The sequence below is a fragment of the Enhydra lutris genome, unplaced genomic scaffold, assembly GCF_002288905.1.
Source record: "Enhydra lutris kenyoni isolate GAN:26980312 unplaced genomic scaffold, ASM228890v2 scaffoldscaffold12, whole genome shotgun sequence".
Taxonomy (NCBI): Eukaryota; Metazoa; Chordata; class Mammalia; order Carnivora; family Mustelidae; genus Enhydra; species Enhydra lutris.
The window spans coordinates 54,109,202-54,131,800 of NW_019154096.1; the positions used below are offsets into that span (position 1 = coordinate 54,109,202).

Genomic DNA, 22,599 nt, shown 5'->3' on the forward strand with positions numbered 1-22,599 from the left:
ACCTTCCCAAAAGTCCACTGTTTTAAGTAATAATAAGGATCATCTGATTAACAAGAACAACCTATGCGTTAGCAGTTGAAGAAAAGGTAAGGGGGCAAAAAGCAGGGGTTTGAGTTCTAGCTCCTCTACTAGGAGTTCCAGCTCCTTACTAATTATGACAAGAAAGCCACATTTATTAACCTAAGCTCAACTTCCTCATCTGTAAAATGTGGGTATTTTCTTTCTCAGGGTTATTATGAGACTTAAATGACATTAGACATGTAAAATCCTTAGCATAGTATCTGGCAGATGGTAAGGACTCAATGATTGGTACCTATATATTTTCTCCTTTAACATTTTTATTACATTTGAAGAAAGCTTTTTAGGGGAAAAAAAGGACAGAAAAAGAAAAAGACCAATTTGTAAGTGGACAATAAACAATTTTGTAATTTCTTGGAAACATCATGTTTAGGATAGCAGTTGGGGACCAAGTCATTCATCATAGGAGACTGGGTTCACCTAGAAGGCCGGGATCTTAATACTGTGAAAATTTCTATTCTACCAGATATGGAGTTTCCTTTAACACTATACACCTGTTGTGCTGGTCAGTCACATTTTTAAACTGAAGGCAATCTACTTTTCACCCAAAAGACAGAATTACAAACTCAGCGAGCCTGCACAGGATTACTTTAATGGGGCTCTGCCTTTATTTGACCGAAACCATACCTACTCTTTCTTGTTGGCTTTTTTTTTTTTTCTTTATTGCCTCCTCTATCTCTTTAGAGAAAATAATGAAAATGGAATGCATTATTTGAGGTAAAGAAGAACTATTTACATTTACTACGTGACATCTTTTCCATCACTTCCATTCCTTAAGTCCAACGACCTTGCCTTCCCTGTGATTAGGTGGGCACCCTGCCTCTCTGGAGCCCTTTGCACGTTACTAGGTTACAACTTCCCCAAATGTCATGGGATGGATTGCAGTGGGAGCCAGAATGCTGTTCTACCCAGCACACACTCTGTCATACTAGTTTGCATAAAATTTCACCAGCTTTTGGTTTTGCAATGTTCATCTGGAATTCCTCATGTTCCTGTCAAAAACCTTCTTGCTCCATGGTCACTAGGCTTCCTTAATGGTTTCTAGTGAGTGACTTATATCAAAAGCTGCAAAGCCCAGATAAATTATGCCCACCAGCTTGCCCTTGCCTACTATATTAATTCTTCTGTGGCTTCTGACAGACTAGAGATGCATACCTCGCTCCAGAAATATGATTTTCTCTAGTTCCTTGGCCATGTCCAATTTTTCAGGCTGACATTTCAGAGGGGCCTGCTGGGCTGTGCCAGGGTTCAGTTCACATTTAGAGAAACCAAGCCATTGCCTCAGAGTGGCCTGCAACCAGCAGAATGTTCTGAAAATATTCATTACTGATGACGGTGCTTTCCTATTACACATAACTCAACTTTCATTAACTATCTTCAGCATTTTTCCTCAGCTAGTTTTCTTGCTGTTGTAATAAGGCCTCAGAGGCTATTACACATGACAGAGATCAAAATGGCTACCATGCCAACCTCCCCAGATCACCAGTAGAACAGGTGTTGGTGATAAATTACATATTTATTAGTAGTTCTACATACCATTTGTCAGTTCTTCCAAGACAATGAAAGCAATCAGCTTCTGGGAATTATACACACGTTAACACTGCTCCACATATTCCAGGCCCTCTTTTAAATATTTCTCACAGCCTCTCTTTCTTCCATATTCTCCTTATAAGAATAGACTCCTGATTTTGTGTTACCCATCACTCTCAACCTGACTAGGAACCATCTCAAAAATCACTAAGTGCGGGCGCCTGGCTGGCTCAGTCAGTGGAGCATGTGATTCTTGATCTTAGGATTGCGAGTTTGAGCCTCATACTGGGTATAGAGATTACTTAAATATAAAAAATCTTTAAAAAAGAAAAAAAAACTCTAAGTGAAGATCCAAAAGATTAGAAATGAAAAGCCTCCCTCCAGCTGGCCCACTTCTCACAGCACTGCTACTTGCTGAGTGAAGAAAGTCAGGTCGCCTCAATGCAGATCCTGACTTCTGGGTTCAGTAAAGTACTCCTAGTGTCCAGGATTCAGTGCCAAAAGCTCCCTACTCCTCCAAAGCCATCCCCCAAGAGGCCTCTGGTCTTCCCTGAGGGCCCTCCTTCCTTATCTGTGTATTCTGCCTTTTGAGAAGAATTAAGTAGAGGCACGAAACCAAGTATAAATCTCTGAGTTGTTTTTTAATCTCAAAAACCTATAAATCTCTCCCTGGTTATTTTGGGAACAAAGAGAACACCAGAACTGACATGCATAAGGCTCTGTCTTCAATTTTCTATTTAAATCAGAAAGAGTTCCCTGACCAACAGTGGTTTACACAAGTGGACCGCATTATGGAAATCCAATAAACAAAGTCCAATCTTTCAAAACAGATGCATTAGGTCACTGGTTCCCAATCCTGACTAATCATCATACTCAACAGGGGAATCAAAAAGGAAAAAAAAAAAAAGATTCCCAGTTCCCACCACCAAGAGATTCAGATTCAATGTGTCCAAAGTAAAGCCCAGAAATTTCTTCTTTTTGAAAAGTTCCTAGGTGATTCTAATAAGCTAGGTTTGAGAACCACTACATTAGGGGATGGTTACTCACTTTATTAGAAGTTGCACCAAGGGATTCCTTTAAATGGCTACATCCTCTGCCCCATGCATTTAATAAAGAAGTTTTAGAATTTGATAAATCAAAATTAATCTATATACCATATACCAAGAACATGTCTTCGACATTAAAGTAACAAAGTCCCCTAGGAGTGGCCACATTTAGGAAGATTATAGAAAGATCGTAACTGTCCATTAAGGGGCCCACTTACCTCATATTTTCTATAGTTCACCAACAAAGCCAAGAGGACAACAGCATCATACCCATGCTCCCTGCGACTTGGGGGGTGAGACAGTATCTGTAACAAAAACAAGAAGTGAATGAGTACCAGTTCCTAGTTCCTAGGAATGCAGACATAGAAGATTTGAGGAGGTGGTTTACCCAAAAGAGAGAGAGGTGACGGGGGGGAATTGACCTACCTGTAAAATTGCTTCAAATATGCTGTTGATCATGACATACTCTAGGATAGTGTTCTGGCTGATGTTGTCTGTCACCTGAATGCAACAAAAGGCTTTTTAAAGTCTATACTGAGGAACTCTGGTATCTCAAGTATATCTCCTCCCCTACCATCTAAGATAATCAGAAATGTTAAAACATTCTACTAAACACTTAGTAGTCCTTTAATAAGCTCCCCTGAAGCTACCAGAGCCTGAGTAAGCAGACACTAGAAGGGTAAGAAATTAGCTAATTAAAACTTTCCAAATCTCCGAACTTCTCATTGTTTCCCTGACGCCCTTACGTAAGCATTTACTTAACAGTTTCTTTACATTTCTCAAATGCAAAGGAAGAAATTTCTGATCGAGCAGTCTTTGAGTGACGGCAGGGAAAGACGACTGCCTGAAGTAAATGAACAACACCCTGCCCTCCTCCCACTAGAAGATACAGGCCAGTTGCCAGTTATATCAAAATCAGAACAAATAAAGAGAATCACAAAAACTGTTTCCAGGTAAGACCTGGTGAGAAGGGCAAATCTGACCATCTGGAAGACAAGAAATCTCTAGGAGTCATACTGCTGAAGTGATAAATATCGCGGGCCCTGCAGGCTAAAAATGCCAGAAGTTGCTCCAAAGAGCAGCTTCCAGGAAGTGAAATCCCATTCAACTCACTTCCTTCTACACATTCACCTGCATTGGAGTGATGGGATGCCCCGGCAGAGATTTCTTTCTTTTCCTCTTTTCCTTTCTAACTTTAGGCTCAAATATTCAAATAAGCTTGCCCCTGCTGTTGATAATACCCTTGACAGAGAAACATATAGATGGGTCACTTACAGTCACTAAGCAAAGGAGAAGTTTCAGACATAAACTCTTCAGACTTTCAGAACCTTCAGCACAAAGCAATGAATCCAAACTCTCCATCAAATTCTGAGAAAGAGATCCATTAAGTATTAAAACATACCAAATAACATCTCTACTGCGTCTCTATCCAACTCTGGGTTATGTTACACAGGGTCATTGTCACATGACAATGAAGCAACCATACCATTCCCTCAGGCCTAGGCCTTATAAGATTAGACAAAGAAAAGGAAGACTTCAACATGTAGCTATTTGGGGAAAAATGCTTTAGAACAACTGCACAGAACAATAAAGATTTCACTACTTTACCAAGTAAGTCTTTGCAGCCTGTCATCCTTATATAAACCTTTAGATTAGAATGAAGTAAATTGTTAAAAGGCTAGTGATAGTGGTTAAATAACAGATTAAAAACAATAAACAGGGGCGCCTGGGTGGCTCAGTGGGTTAAGCCTCTGCCTTCGGCTCAGGTCATGGTCTCAGGGTCCTGGGATCGAGCCCCGCATCGGGCTCTCTGCTCAACAGGGAGCCTGCTTCCCTTCCTCTCTCTCTCTGCCTGCCTCTCTGCCTACTTGTGATCTCTCTCTATGAAATAAATAAATAAAATCTTTTTTTTTAAATAAATAAACAATAAACTAATTAAAATAATTAAGAAAAGTAAGTGGTTAAAGATAAATAATGGTTAAATCATTGTAGATAAAGTATATCATCTGATGAAGGCACACTGAACAAACAACAAAGACAATATCACTACAGGCGATCACTGGCCATATATACTACCCAACAAAGCTAGCCATGTCCACTCTGGCTGATTCTACTAGACAACATGATTGGAGTATATTACTTGTACTAACAATTAGCTATAGACCCAATCCGTTCAAAAGATGAAACCCTCACACACTACAGCAGAAGAAACAAGAAAAGAAATATTTGACACTGAATGAAGGAGGAGAATGAATGAAGAATAGGATTTAGCATGCTGGAAGCTCAAGTGAAGGTTCAAAATAAGCTACTTCAACAAATATACAGTGAGGGTCTACTATATGGTAAATACTGTGCTTTCAAAGAACTCAAGGAAAAAATAAGACAATGACCCTTGCTCTCAAAGCATTTTTAGTCTACTAGAGGACAAAAATAAGCAAAAGCAAACAATTTTTTCCTTTTCAAAATTTTTTATTTAAATTCATTAATTGAATTTATTAAATTATTTATTTTATTAAATTAATAAATTTATTAAATTCAATTAATTAACAGAATGTACTATTAGTTTCAGAGGTAGAGGCCAGTGATTCATCAGTCTTACTAAGCAAACAGGTTTTTTTTTTTTAAAGATTTTATTTATTTATTTGACAGAGATCACAAGTAAGGAGAGAGGCAGGCAGAGAGAGCGAGGGGGAAGCAGGCTCTCTGCTGAGCAGAGAGCCTGATGCAGGGCTCAATCCCAAGAGCCCCGAGATCATGACCTGAGCCGAAGGCAGAGGCTTAACCTACTGAGCTACCCAGGCGCCCCTAAGCAAACAGTTTTAATTTAATGGTTACTATGACAGAAATATACATGGAGAAGGGGAATTAGCTCAGAAGTCACCTATTCCAGGATTCCTCAGGGGTAGGTTATATTTTGAAAAATCAGTAGGAATTAATTAAAACTTGAAGAGGAAAAGAATTCTAGACAGGCAGTATCATGATCAAAGACACATGAGGAATGAAATGGCCCTGGGTATGGAGCTGGAATACAACTTCCAACTTCCAAATTATGGAAGTACAGAATGAGGCACAGTGGTGAGAGATGAGGCGCAGTGGTGAGGGCGGAGACGGGAGAAATAAATAGGAAGCAGATCATGAAAGCTCTATAAGGGTAGCTAGGGAGTTTGGCCTTTATCCTGTTTGTGATGGGAAATTAATGAAGAGTTTTAAGCAAGAAAGATCTGAGTATAAGATTTATCACTGTGGTATTAGTGTGGATGACAGATTTAAAAATGGTAAGCCTGGAGGGAGGGAGACAAATGAGGACCAATCTGTCAATTTTCTGAGCAAGTTGCCATGTCTTTTTTCCCTCTGTATCCCCAGTGCCTGGCACATCAGAGCCAACCAACGCTGGTCAAAAGAATGAATGAAGGCATCACTGCAATAGTTCAGGTGAGAGACAATGGGGACACTGGCAGTAGGGGAAAAAACGGAAAGAAAGGTGTGAGAAATATGAACTGAGGCAAAATTAGCTGATCTTGGTGATCATCTGGATATGAAAGATGAAGGGAAGAGTCAAGAATGACTCCCAAGTTTTTGGCTTGGGTGACTGAGACAACAGGTGAGGCCATCAAGTTGGGAATGAACAACAACAAAAAAAAATAGATGAAGGGAAAACATTTTGTAGATACAAAGCAAGAGGTACTTTAGGGATATGTGAATGGGTATAAACAGCAACTGCTTATAGAGTATACAACTCTGAGGGCGCCTAGGTGGCTCAGTGGGTTAAGCCGCTGCCTTCGGCTCAGGTCATGATCTCAGGGTCCTGGGATCGAGCCCCGCATCGGGCTCTCTGCTCAGCAACGAGCCTGCTTCCTCCTCTCTCTCTGCCTGCCTCTCTGCCTGCTTGTGATCTCTCTCTGTCAAATAAATAAATAAATAAATAAATAATCTTTAAAAAAAAAAAAAAAAAAACTAACTCCGAGTACTAAGTCTTTGTGTATTTATAATTGTATATTCACAACTTTTTTTGAAAAATAACCTAATCCCTACAAGGATTCTTTGTCAAATAGATTATTTTAAATTTAATGAGTGATAGAAAACTAATTCTTCGAAGTTCATATTATAAACAACCTTCTTTCAAGATAGTGTCAAACACTATAAATCAGATAGCTGATAAGGGACTTATATCCAAAATATATAAAGAACTCTTACAACTCAGCATTAAAAAAGCAAATAACTCAATCTAGAAATGGGCAAAGGATTTGAAGAGACGTTTCTCCAAAAATATATATATAAAAGAAAGATAAAAAACAATTGTTGACGAGGATGTGGAAAAATCAGAACCCTTATACACTGCTGATGGAAATGTAAAATGGTATAGCAACTTGGAAAACAGTTTGAAGGTTCCTTGAAATGTTAAATGTAGAGTTACCATATGACCCAGCAGATCTCCTCCTAGGTATATCCCCAAGACAGCCGAACACCTACATCCACACAAAAACTTGTTCACGAATGTTCACAGCAGCCTTATTCACAATAGCCAAAATGTTGAAATATCCCATATATCTATCAACTGATGAGTGAATAAAACGATGCGGTACATTCATACAATGAAATATTCATCAGCCAAAAAAGGGAATGAAGTACTGATACATGCTACAACGTGGATGAACCTTGAAAACATTATGCCACGTGCAAGAAGCCAGATGCAGAAGACCACATATAATTCCACATCTGTGAGATGTCCAGAATAGGTAAACCAAGAGAGACATAAAGTAGATTAATAGTAGACAGGGGCTGGAGAGAAGGGGGATGGAGAATGACTGCTAATGGGTACATGTTTTCTTTTTGGAGTGATAAAAACGTTCCAAAATTAACAGGGGTGATGGTTGTACAACCCCGTGGAGATACTAAAAGCCACTGAATGAGGGGTGCCTGTCTAGTTCAGTTGGTAGAGCATGTGACTCTTGATCTTTGGATTGTGAGCTCAAGACCCACATTGGGTATACAGATTACGTAAATATAAACTAAACCCCCCCCCCCACAAAACAAAAAGAAACCCACTGAATTATTATACTTTAAAAGGGTGAAATGTAGGGTGCCTGGGTGGCTCAGTGGGTTGAGCCTCTGCCTTCGGCTCAGGTCATGATCTCAGGGTCCTGGGATCGAGCCCCGCATCGGGCTCTCTGCTCAGCGGGAAGCCTGCTTCCCCTCCTCTCTCTCTCTCTGCCTGTCTCTCTGCCTACTTGTGATCTCTCTCTCTGTCGAATAAATTATTTTAAAAAATAAAAAAAATAAAAATAAAATAAAATTTTAAAAAGGGTGAAATGTAGATGTGAATTATCTATCAATAAAGCTTTTTTTTTAAGTGTCAAACAACAGAAATAAAAATTCTGATAGTCATTGTGTTAAGTAAGAAAACTTAAGTTTAGAACTAAAGTTACCCTTATATATTATATTTCCCTTGTTATATTTTATTTGAGTTCCTAAATGTTTTTAAGAATATATAAGCATGGGGCGCTGGGTGGCTCCATCAGTTGAGCGGCTACCTTCAGCCTGGGTCATGATCCCGGGGTTCTGGAATGGAGCCTCATGTGGGGCTCCCTCCTCAGCAGAGAGCCTGCTTCTCCCTCTCCCTCTGCCTGATGCTCTGCCTACTTGTGCTCTATCTCTCTGCCAAATAAACATATAAAATCTTAAAAAAAAAAAAAATAAGCAGAGATCTTGTTTGCAAATAAATGTAAAAAATATTATATATCCATTTGCAATTAAGAGTTATATATATATTTTTTCTTTAGATTTTATTTATTTGACAGAGAGAGACCCAGTGAGAGAGGGTACACAAGCAGGTGGAGTGGGAGAGTTTGGAGAAGCAGGCTTCCCACCAAGCATGGAGCCTGATGTGGGGCTCGATCCCAGGACCCTGGGATCATGTCCTGAGCCGAAGGCAGATGCTTAATAACTGAGCCACCCAGGAACCCCTGCAATTAAAGGTTATATTTTTTAAAAAAATGTACGAGCACATGCTATAAATCAAAAAATAAACCACTCAGTCTTTATCCTGCAAGGGAAGGATATTTCAATTTACATTTGAATTTCAACTCTTCCTTTATTCAGACAAACCCTATTTGTAAAACAAAAACATTCCAATTCAAGAACAAATTCAACCATTTGTATCTACCTGAGTGCAAATCGTCTAGTACAGAAACTGTCTGCAGATGGTATCCACGAACAGCTGTCAGAAGCAGCCATCCACAGGCACATCTGCAACTTATGCCTCACCTTCATGCACAACTCTGCCTTGTCAAAGCCCATCAGCATGTTGATAATGTCAAACCCAGAGGTAGATTTATTCTTTTGATGGACTCCTCGAATGAGTGCACACAAGGTCTGTAGAGATTAGAGAAAGAATTCTTTTGTAGAGAGAAGTCTCAAAACGTGAAGGGCACTGGATCTGCCACCTCACACTACACCTCAGAACCTCCTCCTTACACAGCTGACATTCAATTGCTCTGTCACTCTCAGCTCCAAAACTGTCTGAGTCTTACTATGTGCAAAATCCAGAAATGAAAAGAGGAATAGCAATTGAAACTGCTATCATCCTCTTTTTTTGCTGTTTTCTTGGCCTCATCCTCTTTTCAAAAACTGCACTGCAAACAGAGATTGGAAGGTGAATTCAAAAATAAAAACAGTTCTTGAGTTTGAGTCATGTGATTGGTGGAGCTTTCCTTTATTTAAAATTAATTCTAGTATTTACATTATAATTGATAATTCTTAAGTATTTTTTAATAACTACAAAAGTTATTTCAGTCCATGTAACGACCAATTGCTTCAAAACTAAAATTCTTTATACTCCCCATCCACTACTGACTAGCTGTGTAATCCCAGACAAATTAGTTAACTTTTCGTGCCTCAGTTTTTTCATCTATAAAATGGGCATGACAATAATAGCAACCATCGAATAGGGATGTTGTGAAAACTACGTGAATTAACACCATAAAGCACCTGGAAGAGTCCCTGGAACTTTGTTAATACTCCAAGAATAGTGTTTGAAACCTTGTTAAAGCTTAACAAGCCTCATTATAATAATGCAAGCCATTACAACAATGTACTATATTTTTATGGGTCACCAAGTGACTTAATGCCAATTTATTTCCAATGAATTAAAAACAGTTTACCATTCATGCCCACACAGTGAGTCACTGAGGTTATAGGAAGCATAATTTCCAACTTTCATTTCAGCTTTCAGTGAGCCCCTACAACTGAGATGCCCAAAATGCACAGTCCTTCTTTCTGGGACATCAGTTCAATAGGTAATTTCTACAATCTACAGATGAGAAAACTGGGGCTTGCGAAGTGATTTACCCAATTAGTTAAGTTAGAAATTTAAACCCAATGTATCAAAAGTTCCACTAAAATCTTTTATGTTGTCACAGATTCTTCATATTCTAAGCTTGTCAATCACGGTCCTAGCTACACAGCCTGATCTAGGCTACACTGGACCTACTATACTATAAACTTCAGAAATTTTGCTCATCATTCCTTCATTAAAAATTTGCTTCTAAAATGCTGAGTATTTACCAGACACTGTCCTACATGCTAGGAAGAAACTACCAAAGTCTTTGCTTTCAAGAACCCTATAATGTATCCCCATCAACCCAATGTTTGGCACGTAACTGTCATTCGAGAAATAATTATTCAGTGGCCATACCACTTAGCATAAGAACAATGATTCTTAATGTTTTCTAAGTTACAGACCCTTTTGAAAATCTGATGAAAGCTCTCTTTTCAGAAAAAATGTATCCACACACATAAAATATTACATATAACTTCTGGGAGTCAAGGACTCTCTGAAACCTCAGATTAAGAACTCCTGATCTAGTGAGAAAATACTATATTAAGAATCTCTTCTGATTTTTGCTGTAGACCATCCATGACTCATAGCTTCCCCTCTATCACTTCCTTTCCTCAAATAATCATAAGAATTCTGTCAATCTGCCCTGGCATTAGATAAAATTATATAAGCGGACAAGATAACTAGTACAAGTGTCAATTTGCTTAACCAGTAAGACGGCTAAACAAACATGGCATAGATGTTTATGACTGAAAGGAAAACAAAACAAAACAAAATAAAAAAAAAAACAAAACTTGATACCTAAGGGCAACTTAAGGTTCCTCAGGTCCCAACACATGTATTACAATTCCCTTCCCCTATTAAAAAAACATCCCTAGTCTCCCAACCTTGTACCTGCAATGCATTGACAACTCGAATTGGATGTTCCTCTCCGAGAGCCTGGATGCAGTGTTGAAATAAGCAATTAATATTATCCTTGATCTTCATTAACTCCTCACCATCAAGAGATTCCAGCTTGCCTTCTAGGTAATCCAAATTCACCTACCAAGGAAAGGGTAGGGAGTTATTTTTAGTAACATTTTTAGTGAACTGTATTTAATGTGAGTGCATTTTTAGTGTAGCACCTAGAACATATGAGAAAGCAACTTCAGTTACCAAGAAAATCCAGAGATATCATCAAGTTTACCTTCATAAGGAAGAGCTCCTCCCAAAATCGAGGACTGCACTTACTCGGGTCTTCTGTCTGAAACCAGAAAACAAGCAGGTTCAATATTCCCAGCTAACACTGAAGCATTAAGAATACATCTGAAAGGGGCGCCTGGGTGGCTCAGCCGTCCAACTCTCGGTTTCAGCTCAGGTCATGATCTCAGAGTAGTAGGATAGAGCCCTACCTCAGGTTCCACACTGGGTGGGGAGTCTGCTTGGGATTTTCTCTCCCTCTCCCTCTGCTCCACCCCAACTCACACAAGTGCGCTCTCTCTCTATCTCCCTCAAATAAATAAATAAATCTTAAAAAAAAAAAAAAAGAATACATCTGAAAGGGCTACTTATACATAATCAACATTACCTTTCAAAATTAACTTTCAAAATGCTTGGTCATTCTATACTGTTATAATAGGGAACAATAGTTTCAGAGGCTTTTTTCCCCAAAATGGAAGACACTGTGCGTAGATATATATTCCCTGTGCCAAACGTTAAATAATGGCTCAAAGAATCTCCCTCAAATCTTTATCTTCTAGCAAGAAGTGAACATAACCATCTGAATAAGATAGTCACATTATGATATGTCCCCATCACATCTGTAGGGTCTTCAAAGCCCTTTCACATACATGAAATACAATGGCCCAGAGAGCCAGGTATGATAGATGTTATCAGTATCCTTTTAGCTGGGGCACCTGGGTAGCTCAGTCAGTTAAGTGTCTGCCTTCCGCTCAGGTCATGATACCAGGGTCCTGGGATTGAGCCCCCATTGTGTCAGGCTCCCTGCTTACTTCTCTCTCTGCCCCTCCCCGAACTTATACTCTCTCTCCCTCTCTATCAAATAAATAAATAAAATCTTTTAAAAAAAAAGTATCCTTCTTTTAGGAAAGAGGATCCACAAAGTTATTTACACCAGTACAGGAGCCAGAACCTAGACCACATTATCAATACTGCCATGGTTTACAACATCCTGTGTTGACGGCTGCTACTTGGCCTCCTGTATGCCTTTAGTTCTCTGTAGAGAGCTTTTAATATTCTCTTTCCTTAATTCGAATCGGTCCAAAAGGTTAACAAAATTATAGTGCTAAGATACAAATCTTCTCAGCAATAATTTTCAAACAGAAATTCTAACGAGTGAAAAGGCTTCTGTTTAAGGAGCAAAATAAAACAAATCCTACTTTAGAGGAAGGCTAATGACATAAAACCAGTAGGTCAATCACCCACTATCACCCTTAAGTTGACCTTTTGAAATTACTACCAAAATAAACAATAAATAAAAGTACTACCAAGAACTAATATCTTCATTAGTTAAGAACTCTTCATCTAGTAAGAAAATACTATACTAGGAATCTCTTCAGGATTTTTATCTGAGAATGACACAGAGAAGCAACATTTCTGGCCTTCTCAAAAGATGCTCCTTCAGTGATTTTTTTTTTTACCTCTTTCTCCTAGGAGGGGTCACACTCACACTTTGACTCTCACACTTTTTTTTTTTTTTTAATTTATTAATTTGAGAGAGAGCACAGTGGGAAGAAGCAGAGGGGGAGACAAGAGTGTTAAGCAGACTCCAGGCTTAGCGCGGAACCCAACGTGGGGCTTCATCTCACAGCCCCAAGCCGAAACCAAGAGTTGGACACCTAACCGACTGTACCACACAGGCACCCCTTGATTCTCACATTTCTATGTCAGGCTGTTATCTATATATGAAACTCAGACTACTCGTGGGTTGGCACTTCCCATCCTCAAAGCTCACTCAATCAATAGTCCTATGCATACCAACCTTACTTAACATAGAAAGAGCCCTAACAGGATCTGAGTACCCACTCATTTTCTCTATATAACCACCTGTAATGACCTGTGCAATTCTGTACTAATTTTTTGCATATCAATCTCTAAGGCTTGCCAAGAGTTAAAGGTTTTACTTGATCGCATTATTTATTCTGGGCCATGTGGCAAAGTTGAATAAGTAAGGGCCCTGGAGTCAAACACTAAGGTTCAAACCATGACTCCATCACCTTCCAGCTATGATCCCCAGTTTACTCATCTGTAAAATGCTCTTTACATGGCACATGTGAAAACATGGCACTCTTGCAGCATTCTTCAGAATTAATGTACTTAATGATGCACTTAGACGCCAGGCACATAGTAGAAATTCAAAACATGGTAACTTCTTTATAAGTATTATTCCATTTTACATGCACTAGTTCTGATCAGAATTTCAGAAGGTAAGTACCCCTGTAGGTTACTCTAACCCTCCCTGAAAGGATAGATTTCACAACAAACGCTTGGACCATGGTCAATCAGAAGTTATGGAGACCCAAAGAAAGCCTCAATCCAATCTAATAATTAATTACTAATAACTTGTCAGTTATCTTATATAATTGGAGAATATGACAGACTAAGCAATTGTTCTGTCCACTAACAACTTGAGATGGAATATAATAGTTCATCTTTTAAAAATATTTGAGGGGCGCCTGGGTGGCTCAGTGGGTTAAGCCGCTGCCTTCGGCTCAGGTCATGATCTCAGAGTCCTGGGATCGAGCCCCGCATCGGGCTCTCTGCTCTCTAGGGGAGCCTGTTTCCTCCTCTCTCTCTGCCTGCCTCTCTGCCTGCTTGTGATCTCTCTGTCAAATAAATAAATAAAATCTTTAAAAATATATATATATATTTGAATCACAGAATTCTAGGGCCAAAAGGAACTTCAAGAACATCTAAGATAGAAGAGTCCTTATGTTAGATCATACAGAAGACAAGTCTTTCTTAAAGATACTCAGAAAAAAAAGCTTTCCAATCTTTCCTCCCTCTTTCAATTGTTTTATTGAGCTCATGGCAACAATCTATAGGAACAACAATCTAGGGGCACCCGGCTGGCTCAGTGGGTTAAGCCTCTGCCTTTGGCTTGGGTCATGATCTCAGGGTCCTGGGACTGAGCCCCTGCAGAGGGCACTCTGCTCAGCAGGGAGCCTGCTTCCCCCCCAACCCCGCCTCTGCCTGCTGCTCTGCCTACTTGTAATCTCTTTCTCTCTGCCAAATAAATAAATAAAATCTTAAACAACAACAAAAGAAGAACAATCTATAATTATTAATACATGATCATAATTTCTACCATAAGAGAGTTCGCACTCACTCTCACCCTTGCTCTCTCTTTCTACCTCTGAAGAACTGAAATTGAGCAGGCGGGGATGAGCTTATTTCTCATTTTGGAACAAGAAACTAAGGAGTCAAGTTGTGCAGAATTGTCAGAGCTCCAGGCCTTACCATAAAGATCTCATCATACATCAGTACCACTTTTTCCTTTAGTGGCTTTTTGGAGGCTGAAGATTTCCGGAGCAAACCCCCTCGTTTCTCCACCTGTGCCATGGTTAAAGAATCTGTGAAAAGAAAGCCACAATCAGTGCTATAAATGCTCTCCAAGATGCTGGATAGTCTGTCGAAAAGCTCTCAATGGGAAATTTTTTAGGAAGGAGAAAAATGATAAACAACCATGTAATACATCTTGTGCATCTGTCCAACACCCCATCCCCTGACCAGGTAATTTCAAGGCTTAAATCATTACTTGGCCTACAGCAAAACACATTTTACATCTTTAAAACATGCCAGTAGACAAGGCTTACAGCAGATCCAAAACCAAGAAGGAAAGTGTAACTAGCCCCATCTATAATAGATCTGGCTATATATTTGAGGTTGATGGAAGGAAGGCTGCAAAGCACACACTGCCCACAGACTGATGGTGAAGTTAAATTTCAAGTATTGATTGAGCTTAGGACCATTAAGGCAGGAAGTGTGCTGCAGACTGATGTGCTCCATTGATTTCCCCAAAGTAAGAAGTCCCTCATCACTGCAAAGTACTTGGCCTTCACTGCCTCATAAATCACACTGCACTTGACTGTCTTCAGAAATTCCTCTGGAAAGAGACCCAAGGCAGAAAATAGCAGTTATAAGAATAAAAATTAAATCTGATTTCAAAATAACCCAATATAACAATATACTTCTTTCAGATCTAATTATATATATTTATAACAGTATTGCAGATTAAACCTCAGTGCATTTTTCAATTCTATATCAAAGCAATTCCATGAATCATGCCCAAATTTCCCATCTTGTTTCAAGGAATTTCAATTTTTTACAAGTGAGAACTTGAAATCCCACAGGTCTCCACTGTGGATTTACACATTTCCCCTCACTTCCCAGATTCTTTCTACTGTTGACAAAATTCCTGTCTCTCTTAAATTCTAGGCTCTAGTTGTGAAACTTAATCTCACCCAACGGCAAGTATGCACAGTAGCAAGGAGCCTGATTTTTACTTCCAGAAAAATCCAAAACAACAGAATAAAATTAATTTTGTTCAATGACTTTTGCAAAATACGTGCTATCTTTCAAATCAAAATCAAAATTTTAGGGGCGCCTGGGTGGCTCAGTGGGTTAAAGCCTCTGCTTTCGGTTCAGGTCATGGTCTCAGAGTCCTGGGATCGAGCCCCACATCGGGCTCTCTGCTCAAGCAGGGAGCCTGCTTTCCCCTCTCTCTCTCTCTGCCTGCCTCTCTGCCTACTTGTTTTCTCTGTCTGTCAAATAAATAAATAAATAAATCTTTTTTTAAAAAAATCAAAATTTTATTTAAGGAAGAGATGCATCTAATAGTATAAAAGATTATATCTCAGACACTGTCTTTCTTTAATATATATAGCCAAAAATGAGATTTACCTTTGAGCACAAAAAAATACAAAGCACAGAAAATTTCTCCAACTAGATATGAAGCATCTTTAGCACAGGGACTACATCTTATATTCTTTTTCTATAAGCATTTGGCTCAGGGTATAGGCTCAGCGTATGCTCATCACTGACTGATTCTGAAATAAGGGGAGGAGGACCTAAAAAGTCCTAAATGTGACCTAAAATTTTATTAAGATCTGTCTCTACCAAGGCCTCACTGAGTCCTCAAATTCCATTATGGTCCAAAGAAAACTGAAGGAAAAAAATAACAACAACAACAAAAAAGAAAAAGAGAAGATGCTTTGGGGCAATTTATACTATATTGATCACGGCTTTGCCTTAAAGCATGAAATACAGCCTCCGATCAAAACATTCCTGTGTCTTTTAAATAGGCTGTCAAGAGGAAGATGTCCTTATGGGGGGAAAATAAATTGGAAATCAACAGGACCCCATTAAAATAAATCAAATGCAATGCAATTCTAAGTTTAGTGGATATAGATCTTTCATGTGTTCAGCTTCAACCAGTTGATTAGCAAGAATAGCAGGAACTATGAGTTCCTGGATGTGAAAAGCACCTGTTTACAAACAGGCCCCTCTGAGGATTTATAATTAGGTTACAGCTAATCAATGTCCACCCCAAATCTAATAAACTCACTTTCCCTATTTCAGAATCAATACTTTTAATAAGCAAAAGGGAATAGGAGAGTGGGGAAAAAACAATTCCAATCCAAAGTACCAAGTTTCCTAAGAAGTTAAATTATTTTCATCACTCTCCCTCCATTTGGAACAGGGGGAAATTCAGCCAAAGGCCTCATCTCATTACTCTCTGTCATCATCAGAGGCAACTGGAATTTACCACCCAAGCTTGTCTGAAATGTGACTGGAAACTAACAACATAGTCTCCTCCTCCTGCCAGCACTTCTACCCATGGAACACAGAAAAGTGTTCAGAGGATGGTGGACTAAATGCAGAACCCCTAAAAGTTTTGGAGGGGGGACTTCAGAAATTCAGCCTCTGCTCTTAAATTTAGAAGTAAAATATCTGACTGGTAGAGCACGTCAGTAACGACAGTGTAATTTATGTCCTCTAGGGTTTTTCTCCTCTTTCACTACCCTCCTCTTTGAAGAAAATGAGGAGCAGCTAAGGAACAGCAAGGCATAATGGACCAACCAACCAGCAGACGAGACTAGAATACAGGACACTGAGTAAGTCACTGTGCTTCCTAGTTTCCTTACACATAAAACAAGGGGACTGAACTAGACATACTATTGAATGATCCTCTCAGCATCACTGAAATACCACAAATACATATGAAACACCTAAATGTTGTAAAGCAGTGGTTTAGGCACTATGGGGTTACAAAGAGGAAACGACAGACCTGATCTTCTAGGAGCTCACAATCTACTGGCAGAGACAGACAAATAATAACCCCACAGCACAAGGCAAGTCATGAGAAACAGAGTAAAAGCACAAAGAAAATGTTATGGTACCATGAGAAAGGAAAAGAAGCATTCTATGACTACACTATGACTTCTGTGATCCGGGATTTTAAATCCTTCTGGCAAAGAAGCAAATAGAGCAAGCCACAGTAATCCCACAGAAATGTCATCTTAGACTTTAACACAGTTTCTCAGAAATAAGATTTAATAGGCCAAGTATAAAACAGAATCAGGCAACATACCAATACTAATTTCACCTACCATCCAACTTAGGAATGGTTTCAAATCCTCCCAACCCAATGGTAAATCAATGAAGTCTTTTATTCCTAAACCTCAGAGACTGCTGGTCCCATGACCCACTGCACAACTTCTCTCTGAAAGACTCAAGTCACACAACTTTTTAAGAATATCTTTAGGCAATCTAGCCACAAACGTCTTAAATCCACATCACTTCATATCCCTTCAGGATAAAATAACCAAATATTGAGACTTTTTAAAAAGATTTTATTTATTTAAGAGAGAGAGCACGGTGGGGGAGCGGGGAGACAGCACGCAGAGGGAGAGGGAGAAGCAGGCTAAGCTGGGAGTGTGCTGTGGGGCCCTGGGACCATGACCTGAGCCAAAGGTGGATGCTTAACTGACTGAGCCACCCAGGTGCTCCAAGATTTTAAAACCTAAAGCCAAACACTTCCAATGTCTAATATGCAAGAAATGCTAGTTATATTTAGCTATTCATTTATTGTCTTCTTGAACACAACACAATAAATGCCAACTCTCGTATCAGAAAATTAATTTAATATAAATTCACTCTAATTTCTAGAGTTAATAGTTAATCTACCAAAAGTCTTGGTATTTTATCTATATGAGATGATAGATATTAACAAAACCAACTGAGGTAATCAATTCACAATATACGTAAATAAAACCATCATCCTATATACCTTATACACTGATGTATGTCAATGATAAATCTAAAAACAAAACATCTTGGGTTTTAGTCCCAATTCTTATACACTCATCTATAAACTTTAGTTTTCTTTCCTTCCCTGGGCTTCAACTTGCCAATCTATAAAAAGAAGCAGTGGTAAGGATATGCAGAAAAGGGAGACTCTGTGCACTCCTGGGAATTTAAATTGGTTCAGTCACTACAGAAAACAGTATAGAGGTTCCTCAAAATATTAAAAATAAAACTATGATAAGCTCCAGCAGTCCCACTTCTGTGTATATATCCAAAGGAAATGAAATCACTGTCTTGAAGATATATCTGCAGCCCAATGTTCACTGCAGCACTATTCACAATAGCCAAGATTTGGCAACGACCTAAGTGTCTATCAACGGATGAATGGATAAAGAAAATGTGGTAGACACATGCCACATATTCAGCCACAAAAAGGAAGGAAATCCTGCCATTCGGAACAACATGAATATGCTTACGTGAGGTGATGGATGAATGTGTTAACGAACCTCATCATGGTAATCATTTCATGTGTATCAGAGCATCACATTTTATACCTTGAATTTATATACCGATGTTCTATCAATTATAATCTCCATAACAGATCAATTATATCTCGAGAAACCAGGGAATAAAAGAGCCATGGAATAGCTTTCCATAGGCTTCCAAATTTAATGGCCTGTGGCTCTAGGTTCATACTGATAATGGACTGTTATCAAGTTATCACCCTCTCTTCACTGTCAGGGAGGCTCCAAAACACTATAGGTAGATGCTGAAGTAAACATCCTAAAACATTCCACCTAGTACATAAGAAAAAGGAGAAGAAAAGAAAAAAGAAAAGGAAAAAAAAAGAAAATGAATAAAAACAAGTGTGCCCATGATCTAGAAGAAATCATGCATAGGTCAGGGATTCATTCACTCCATAGGCACTTACTGAGCACCTGTTGGGTGCTAAAGGCTAGGGATACAGCAGTGAACAAGACAGGTAAGATTTCTGCTTTCACAGAGTTTTCATTCTAGAGGGTGTAAAGACAACAAACAAGTTGAGACAGTGACAAATACCTTGAAGACAAACTATCTAGGGGGACTACAATAGACTAGGAGATTAGAGTAGGCTATTAAAATAAGGGATAGGTGAGCAGATCAGAATAAAAGAAAGGAAAGAGCCATGTGAAAGTCTCAGGAAAAGTGTTTCAGATAGAGGGAATAGCAAATGCAAAGGCTCCAAGATTTGAACATACTTGACATGTTCAAGAAACGTAAATGCCAGAGTGCCTACAGTATGAACATTCCTTTTTTGAAATGTCATAAAATTTTTTGAAGTGGGCATTTCATGTTTGAGTTTTTTTTCTTACATAAAGAGAATTCAAATGTCCATTAGCAGAGTAGGAAGATAACATATTCATATAATAAAGTACTACACAGAATGAGTTTTTTTACCCAGAAATTTAAAAGAACAAGTTGCTAAAAAAATTAATAAATTTCATAGATGTTGAATAAAAACCTCTGAAAGAAAAAAGTATAAACAAATGATTCCAACTATATGCAGTTCAAAGACAGCAAAATTAATCTATGGTGACAGAGGTTGGAATACTGGTTATCCTGTGGGGAGATGAGTGGGAAGGAACACAGGAAGCCTTCTTAGATGCTGAAAACATCCTCTATATTGATTGCAGTAGATCTACACACAAATGTGTAAAAAAAAAAATTCATCAAGTTGTACACTTTACATTACATAAGCTATTCCTCAATCTAAAAAAAAAAGCCACAGGGGGAGAGGGGTAGGGAGAGGGTGGTTGGGTTATGGACATTGGGGAAGGTTATGTGCTATGGTGAGTGCTGTGAAGTGTGTAAACCTGGCGATTCACAGACCTGTACCCCTGGGGCTAATAATACATTATATGTTAATAAAAAAATAAACTTTTTTTAAATAAAAATAAAAAACTGGGGCGCCTGGGTGGCTCAGCAGGTTAAAGCCTCTGCCTTCGGCTCTGGTCAAAATCCCAGGGTCCTGGGATGGAGCCCCGCATCGGGCTCTCTGCTCAGCGGGGAGCCTGCTCCCTCCCCCCCCCCCCCCCCCCCCCCCCCCCCGCCTGCCTCTCTGCCTACTTGTGATTTGTCAAATAAATAAATAATATCTTTTTTTAAAAAAAAAATCTTTTAAAAAATTAAAAATAAAAATAAAAAATTTTTAAAAAGCCAGCACATTCATACATACATGAAAATTAATAGCTCTCATGCAGAATACTAGAACAGAGGCTAGTAGGGATCCTGACTTGTACACTCAGGACACGAATCAAAAATAACAATTAGGGGGCGCCTGGGTGGCTCAGTGGGTTAATGCCTCTGCCTTCGGCTCAGGTCATGATCCCAGGGTCCTGGGATGGAGCCCCACATCAGGCTCTCTGCTCAGCAGGGAGCCTGCTCCCTCCTCTCTCTGCCTGCCTCTCTGCCTACTTGTGATCTCTGTCTGTCAAATAAATAAATAAAATCTTTAAAAAAAAAAATAACAGGGGCGCCTGGGTGGCTCAGTGGGTTAAGCCGCTGCCTTCGGCTCAGGTCATGATCCCAGGTCCTGGGTTCGAGCCCCACATCGGGCTTTCTGCTCAGCAGGGAGCCTGCTTCCTCCTCTCTCTCTGCCTGCCTCTCTGCTTACTTGTGATTTCTCTCTGTCAAATAAATAAATAAAATCTTTTTAAAAAAAAATTTAATTAATTAATTAATTAATTAATAAAAAAAATAACAATTAGGGGCACGTGGGTGACTCTCCATTTAGGCTCACCTCATGATCCCAGGAATATGGGATTGAGCCCCAGGTGGGCTCGTGCTCAGCGCTGAGCGTGGAGTCTGCCTATCTTCCTCCCTCGGACCCCCTCAACTTGCACACATGCGCCCTCTCCCTCTCTCTCTCTCTTTCAAATAAATAAATAAAATCTTTTTAAAAAATAGCACTTACTGGGGTGCCTGGGTGGCTCAGTGGGTTAAAGCCTCTGCCTTCGGCTCAGGTCATGATCCCAGGGTCCTGGGATCGAGCCCCGCATCGGGCTCTCTGCTCAGCAGGGAGCCTGCTTCCTCCTCTCTCTGCCTGCCTCTCTGCCTGCTTGTGATCTCTGTCTGTCAAATAAAAAAAAAAAATTAAAAAAAAAAAATAGCACTTACTATGCACCAGGCACCATTCTAAGCATTTCATATATATTAATTGATTTTATCCTCACAGACCTATGATCCAGAAACTTTACAAAGGAAGCATAGGGGCGCCTAGGTGGCTCAGTGGGTTAAAGCCTCTGCCTTCAGCTCAGGTCATGATCCCAGGGTCCTGGGATTGAGCCCCTCATTGGACTCTCTGCTCAGCTGGGAGCCTGCTTCCTCCTCTCTCTCTGCCTGTCTCTCTACCTACTTGTAATCCATCTCTCTGTTCAAAAAAAAAATCTAAAAAAAGAGTCAAACGCTTAACTGACTGAGCCACCCAGGGGCCCCTAGTGTCCCTCTTCTTAACCACTGTGCTATACTGTTTCTCAAAAGGCAGAGGAGAGGGCAGAAGTGGTGTGACCTACACATAAACAAGGCGGAAGCTCTGCAGAGAAACTGCAACCAGGTTCCAGGTAAGTGAAGACGAAGAGTATGTACTCACTGGCCTTAATAAACAAACTCTGGGATGTCCAGATATCTTGAGTTTCAACACACTAGTCTGCCAGTGGGTAGAGGTGCCACAGTAAACAGTAAAAGCTGCACATGCACGTCTGACACACACATGCGTATATAAATATTGATAATGGTAAAGTGCTACACAAGTGAATGGAATGGTAGAAAACTTGGAAGAAAACACTGGAGAGGAATCTGTCTAGAAAGTTGATAAATGTATCCAATACGATAATTAAAAAAAAAAAAAAAGCTGAAATACACTGATATCCACAATCTACAAGATTTAATTGATAATATTTTAACTGGGCTTAGCCAGTGCTCTGAGGGTAATTCTCCACCAGAATTTCATAATGAATGGAAAGATACAGTAAGACAGAGAGATGAAAGGGAGAGTAAGTCAAGGATAAATCTGTACAGCCCTGAGCTTAGGACAGATAATGCTTTCCCATCACAGAGCTGTGATCAATTGTTGCAGAGTCTCCTGAGGTGCCTGAAAATACAGATCCCTAAGCTCCCTTTCCCCACTACTGAAACAGACTTTTCAAGATAAGGACTAGGAATCTAGATTTGTTTTTAATTTTTTGTTGCTATTGTTTTTAAGGATAGTTGACACTAAGGGTCTAGATTTTTTTTTCCTTAAGATTTTATTTATTTATTTATTTA

General features: G+C 39.4%; 1 protein-coding gene across 1 annotated transcript in view; it reads right to left on the minus strand.

Moving 5' to 3' along the window:
- Nucleotides 1-22,599, minus strand: part of LOC111145330 (chromosome unknown C10orf76 homolog) — a 182,045-nt gene that overhangs the window by 153,689 nt on the left and 5,757 nt on the right. The window contains exons 2-8 of the mRNA XM_022500169.1: nt 14,449-14,561; nt 11,177-11,233; nt 10,885-11,031; nt 8,919-9,026; nt 3,930-4,022; nt 3,081-3,155; nt 2,873-2,959 (exon numbers count right to left, since the gene is read on the minus strand). Coding sequence (XP_022355877.1) covers nt 2,873-2,959; nt 3,081-3,155; nt 3,930-4,022; nt 8,919-9,026; nt 10,885-11,031; nt 11,177-11,233; nt 14,449-14,550 — 669 coding nt within the window. The 5' untranslated portion in view covers nt 14,551-14,561. The remainder of the gene's footprint in view (nt 1-2,872; nt 2,960-3,080; nt 3,156-3,929; nt 4,023-8,918; nt 9,027-10,884; nt 11,032-11,176; nt 11,234-14,448; nt 14,562-22,599) is intronic.